General features: G+C 61.4%; 1 protein-coding gene across 1 annotated transcript in view; it reads right to left on the reverse strand.

Annotated features, from left to right (window-relative positions):
* Positions 1-6,019, reverse strand: part of CDC42BPG (CDC42 binding protein kinase gamma (DMPK-like)) — a 17,073-nt gene that overhangs the window by 9,227 nt on the left and 1,827 nt on the right. Inside the window, exons 4-19 of the mRNA XM_010838100.1 lie at positions 5,898-5,993; positions 5,319-5,467; positions 4,731-4,824; positions 4,317-4,517; positions 3,947-4,192; positions 3,528-3,607; positions 2,609-2,706; positions 2,441-2,521; positions 2,051-2,142; positions 1,771-1,950; positions 1,259-1,351; positions 996-1,120; positions 846-918; positions 535-641; positions 334-448; positions 3-118 (exon numbers count right to left, since the gene is read on the reverse strand). Coding sequence (XP_010836402.1) covers positions 3-118; positions 334-448; positions 535-641; positions 846-918; positions 996-1,120; positions 1,259-1,351; positions 1,771-1,950; positions 2,051-2,142; positions 2,441-2,521; positions 2,609-2,706; positions 3,528-3,607; positions 3,947-4,192; positions 4,317-4,517; positions 4,731-4,824; positions 5,319-5,467; positions 5,898-5,993 — 1,946 coding nt within the window. The remainder of the gene's footprint in view (positions 1-2; positions 119-333; positions 449-534; positions 642-845; positions 919-995; positions 1,121-1,258; positions 1,352-1,770; positions 1,951-2,050; positions 2,143-2,440; positions 2,522-2,608; positions 2,707-3,527; positions 3,608-3,946; positions 4,193-4,316; positions 4,518-4,730; positions 4,825-5,318; positions 5,468-5,897; positions 5,994-6,019) is intronic.

Below are 6,019 nucleotides of genomic sequence, written 5' to 3' on the forward strand. Positions count from 1 at the left end.
GCGTCAGCCGCTCCTGCAGGCCCTGCTTGGCCCGGATCTCGGCCTCCAGCGCTGACTGCAGCTCCAGCCTGGCTGACGCCTCCATCTTCTGCAGCCTCCGTGCCTTCCACTGGTGGTCCTGGTGGCCAGGGGGCATCAACGTGCAACGCCCCCAGGGTCGGGTTGCCGCTGAGGGCCCCCCACCCCCACACCACCTGGCCAGGCTCAAAGCCCCGCCTCTGCTGAGGGCCGGCGGGAGCTTAGGCAAGTCCCTGATCTTCCGTGAGCTCAGTGTCCCTACCTGCGGAGTGCGGCTCCCAGCACCCCTCCCCTCCGGGTGTTCCCGGGGCTCACCAGCGGCCGGGAAGGGAGAGTCTGGGTGCCCACGTTCCGCAAGGACTCCAGCTCCTCGGCCATCTTGGTGGCCAGGGCCTGCAGGTAGCCTCTTGACACCTTCTCATCATTCACCCTGATCAGGAAGGGGGCTCAGGGTCAGAGGCTACAACCTCAGCGCTGCCCGGGCCCAGCCCCCACCCCCAGTCCCCAGGCACCCACCAGCTGAGGATGTCGGCAATCTGGGCCTCCCAGTTGCTCTCCGTCTCCCGCCGCTCACCTTCCAGCCTTTGCTTGCTCTGCTGTTCCCGCTCCAGCTCTTCCATGAGCTGGGAGGGAAGGAGATTCAAGAGACACAGATGAGCCACGTGGGAAGCGGGGATCAGCCCCCAGCCCTGAGCCTGCCCATGTCCAGCCTGGCTCACCCACCCCATCTGGCCCACATCCCTGGCAGCTGTGCCCACCCACTCAGCTGGCTCCCTGCCTGTTCCCCCATCTCCGGGTCTCTCTGACCCTCCGTCTGCACCGCTCACCCGCTCCTGCTCCTGGCTCAGCCGCCGGTTCTCCTCCTGCAGCCGGCACAGAACCTCCTCCTTGCTGCTCGGCCTGCAGGGGAGAAGGAAGACTCGGTGACCCCCTGGCTCGGCCCCCGCCCTGTCCCCTGCCCCGGCTGCCCAGCTCACCCCTGGCCGTGGGCCTGCTCCAGCTGTGGACGCAGTGCGGCCACCTCCTGCTTCAGCTGTGTCTCCTGGGGCCTGCCACCCTCAGGTGACCCTGTGCCGTTGGTCTCAGAGGCGGTGTGGAAGGTCTAGAGGGTGTGGAGAGGGGTCAGGGCAGGGGTCCAAGATGCCATGACCTAGTCTACCCCTGGGGCCTGGCCCTGACAGACCCTGAATGGGGTCAGGATAAGAGAAATGGCACTGGGGACAGGGTAAGGCCTCACCACCTTGACCTGGGGAGACGCCTTCTCTGGGCTTCGTTCCCGCTGTCTCTGGAGCTGAGTCACCTCTCGCTTCAGGGCGGCCACCTGAGCTTGCAGCTGGGATGGGGTGCACAGTCAGCCAATGCTGACCCTGTCCACCCCAACTCTTTTTTTTTTTTTTTTGTGGCCGCTCCCCACAGCATGTGGGATCTTAGTTCCCTGACCAGGGATTGAACCTGTGCCCCCTGCATTGGAAGCGTGGTCATAGGCACTGGACCTCCAGGGAAGTCCCTGTCCACCCCAACTCTTGACTTTGCTCCAGATTCTCGGGCTTTGCTGGCTGCAGCAGGAGTAGAAGGGGTAGACCCCTGCCCACCCTACCTGCTCCCTTGCTCAGGCCTTGGCCAGCCACAGTGGGCACGCAAGGCATTTGGTGTTCCCAGCACCTCAAACCAAGCTCCCCAGGCTTCCTCCCACCACATCAGGCGTCATGAGGGCAGGGCGCTGTTGCTGTCCCCACCCACGCCATCATTCACCCTGCTCTGGGCATCGTGGGCTTCCTCCAGCTGGGAGTTCAGGGCTTGGGTCTGGTTGGCCATGGCCGCCTCTCTCTCCTGGGCCTCCTGCAGCTTCCGGAGCAGCTCCTCCTGCCGCCCCTTGGCCTCACGAAGTTCCCGCGCCTGTGCCTGCTGCCCCACCCGAGCCTCAGCCAGCTCCTGGGGTCCAGGTGGGCGAGGGGAAGGCCAGCCAGAAGTTAGGGCATGGTCCTCCTTAGCACCCAGCCCTGGGCCACTCACCCATCTCACCACACCCCACCTGGAGGAGCTGGTCTCTCTCCTGCCGCAGGTCACTGTCCTGGCCCGGGTTGCCAGCAGGACACCCGTCTGCCTTGCTGTCCCCCAGCGTCTCTGCCAGGAATTGTCACTGAGACCTGCACGTACAGCCTCAGCCAGGAGCTCTACCTGCAGTGTCTCACGGAACCCTCACCCCAGCTTGGTTCAGGGCAGGGGGGCAGGGGGTGGATCTTCTCAGCCCATTTTCTACACACAGACTCAGAGATTTTAAGATATTTCCTTAAGATCACACAGCACGTACAGACCCAGGGACAGGACTGGAACCCAGGTTGGACTCAGGTGTGCTGGGAAACCAGCTCAGCCCCCAAGGTGAGGGGAGAGGGGAAGAGACGAGGTGCTGGGGGCAGGGTACCTGACAGCCTGTCCTGTAGAGTCTGCATTTCCTTCCGCAGCTGCTCCAGCTCCCGATGGTCCGAGGGGGTCTGCAGAGCCTCTGCAGTGTGGGGACACCCGTAACATTGAGGAGCTTGTCCTGCGGCAGGGCAAACCCACCCTGCCCAGGCCCTGATGGCACCTGTACCTTGGAGCTTCCGGCTCAGCTCCAGCTTCTCCTGCTCCAGACAGCGGAGCTTCCGCTCCAGGGGAGCCAACTGCTCAGAGCTGCTCTCAGGGCCAGGACTGGGGAAAGCAGAGCAACACAAGTTGGCAGAGAGCCATCCCCCAGCCTCCTCCATCTTTCTGCATCCAACATTGATTCATCTAAGAAATGCCCACTGCGCACCAGCTCTGTACCCAAGTCTGGGCTCTGGGCTGGGAAGAGAGACAGAGGAGACCACACCTTGCCCTTAGGAGGCCCCAGGCAGGTACCATGGGTGGCAGCCAGGACAATGGTTCCAGAGTCCCCTGGGCCCTGGTTCCATAGCCCTGGCCCTTATTGTGTGTGTGACCTTGAACAATAACCTAATGTATCAAGGTCTCAGTTTCCCCACAGGAAAAGGGAGGTGACGCTAGGGGCTCTTGCAAGAGCTGTCAAGAGAACTCAGTGGTATGGGCCCAGGACATAGGGAGCACTCTATGAATAAAGGTCAGAGGCATCCGCTTATACTTCACAGTTCCCACTCCCCCAGGGCCTCGCTGCAGTCTCAGGCCAGCCTTACAAGTGGAACTGGGCTGAGAGCATCTACCCATTTTACAGAGGTACAAAGTGAGGCTCAGGGAGCAGCACTAGATCTCTGGATCTGAGTCCACTACACACCCAACCTGCCATGGAGGGTCCCATGAGGAACAAATACTGGGGCAGAACCCATAGGGGTCATGGCCTCACCAGGACCCTGAGGACATGAAGGGTTATCCTACTGGGGGCTCAGAGCACACTTCCCGAGCATCTGTCTCATGTGGATACAGGTGGGGCATTCAGTCACTTTCCTGGGGTCCTGATGGGCTGCGCTCCCAGTGTTCTCCAGGCCAGGCAGCCCTCCAGGTGTATGAGGACTACACACCTGCCTGAGGTGTAGGTGAAGCCCACGAATGGCAGGTGGTGGCCTAAGAAGGTCCCATGGGAGGGTGGCGGCAGGGTTCCCTGCAGAAAGTGGGGAAGGAGAGTCAGAGTAAGAAGTACAGCTCCAGGTGGAGGTTCGAGACCCAGGAGCCCTCAAAAGACTACAACTCCCACAAGTCTTTGAGGTTCTGGCTGCACAGGTGCTGCTGGGAGTCTTCTTATAGGATGTCTGGATGACAGGATGACACTTGTGGTCAAAGATCCTTCACTTGGCACAATCCACTTCAGTGCAGGTGAACCAGCCCAGGTGAACCGTAACTCCCATGGGCCTTCCATCCCCAGCCCAGCAACTGCTTTGGGGAACTTTGCGGGGCAGGGGAGGGTCCCGCAGCCACTGCTGCTGTGGGTCCCTCCACTCACTGGATGGTTGAGGGTGTCGTCGTCCACATCGAAGTTGGAGGTGTCCATGGGCCCGCGCAGCTCGGGGATGTAGGGGGCAGTGCTGGTCGCCAGCCTCTCCCAGTCCACGCCTTCAAAGAAGGGGTGGTTCCGGAAGTCGTCCAGCCCTCTGCGGCCCAGACGCTCCTCCTGGCGGCACAGCAGCTGGCGGATCAGGTCTTGGGCACTGGCTGGCACGTCGGGCACGTCGGGGAACTGCAGGGGGTCCTGAGGTCCCGGGGGACGGGTGCAGGTGAGTGTCTGGAATCCTACCCCCACCCAGGGCATCTCCAACCTCACAGCCTCAGGAGTCCCATGGCCCGCCCAGAATCCCAGGGCCTGGCGGCCAGACCTCGTGGTTCATGATCTTGCCGTAGGTTTCCACCAGAGATTCAGCATAGAAGGGCGTCTCCCCGAAGAGCAGCTCATAGGCACAGACCCCCAGGGACCACCAGTCGCACTGTGGGCCGTAGTGGCCCTTGCCCTCCTCCATGGCCTGCAGGATCTCAGGGGAGATGTAGTCGGGTGTCCCCACCGCCACCGATGAGTCCACCTGTGGGTGGCGCCACAGAGACGGCCTCGCATTTGGGCCCAGCTCCCCCATTCCCCAGGGCTGGACGGGCCCAGTGCCCCGACCTGGGTCCTAGGCTTAGCCCTTCCTTCCCCTGGGAGTCTAATGCCGCTCGCACCAGGCCTGGTGCCTCCTGCTCCCCTGGGAGCTCTCCCAGCCGGGTGTCCTCTGTCCCACGTTGGGTGGGGTTCTTACCATGCCACTGTTGTTGAGACGTAGGCAGGAGCCAAAGTCAGCCAAGCGGATGTGCCCGTTCATGTCCAGCAGGATATTGTCTGGCTTGACATCCCTGGGGGAGGGCAGGGAGAGTGATCTGTGAGTGTGGATATGCATTTAGGTACATACCTGGGTGTGTGAGTGCATGCGTGTGCACACACCAATGTGTGTATGCTCACACTTTGTTCCTGCATGTGCTGGCGTGTGAAGAGGGGAAGGATGGTGGTCAGGCCTCCTGGCTCCCAAGAAGGAAGAAGGTGGTTAAGTTGGGAGAGGGACCCTTAGAGGCAGCTGAGTGTGCCGTGGGGGACACAGGAGCCAGACTCCCCCAGTGTCACCCACTGGCCGAGTCACCGCGAGCCAGGTGCTTACCCATGCTAAGCCCTGACTTGCTCATCTATAAAATGGGACGATGGTAGCTCCCATGACACAACTTTTGGGGTGGGAAGAGTCACAGGTTCTCTGCATACGAAGCACCCAGCACAGGATTTGGCACATATATGCTCAGCTGTCCTCAGAGCTGTCAAGAGAGGCTGGCAAAGACAGCAGGGGCTTTGGGGGCCCCACCTGTGGACATAGCCCAACTGATGCAGCGAGTGGATGGCCAGCACCATCTCAGCCAGGTAGAACTGGGCCAGCTCGGGTGGGAGGCGGTCTTCAAAGCGGCTCAGCAGAGTGAGGAGGTCCCCTCCAGCGTAGTAATCCATCACCAGGTACTAGATGGTGGTGGGTTGGGGGCAAGAATCAGATAGGGGGGCACCTGTCTCCCGCACACCTCACAGGGGTCCCGCAGGGCTCTGGAAAGGCAGGGCCGTGTCTCCCAGCAGCTCTGGGGCAGCCAGCTCTCAGCCAAGGCTCAGACAAGAGGCTCCAGGCCTGAGCTGGTGGGGAGTGGAAGTTTCTTGGACCCAGGAGGAGGGGTCTATCTCTCCTTGGACCAGAGCTTCTGGCCCCCAAAGGTCTTCTCCTTTGTCCCCAGGGATGGCATCACTGACTCAATGGACATGAGTCTGAGCAGACCCCAGGAGCTAGTGAAGGACAGGGAAGCCTGGCGTGCTGCAGTCCATGGGGTTGCAAAGATTCGAACACAACTGAGTCAGTGAACCACCACCACCACCCCTCCTCCAGCTTTCTGGGCATCCTCACCAGATACTCCTCATCTTGGAAAGCATAATGCAGAGCGGTCACCCAGCGGCTGTCCCCCTTCACCAGAACATCCCGCTCCTCTCGGAAACAGGCCGTCTGTAACAGTTTGGGGAAACAGGGGG

This window comes from Bison bison, unplaced genomic scaffold (genome assembly GCF_000754665.1).
Source record: "Bison bison bison isolate TAMUID 2011002044 unplaced genomic scaffold, Bison_UMD1.0 scf7180017864089, whole genome shotgun sequence".
NCBI lineage: Eukaryota > Metazoa > Chordata > Mammalia > Artiodactyla > Bovidae > Bison > Bison bison.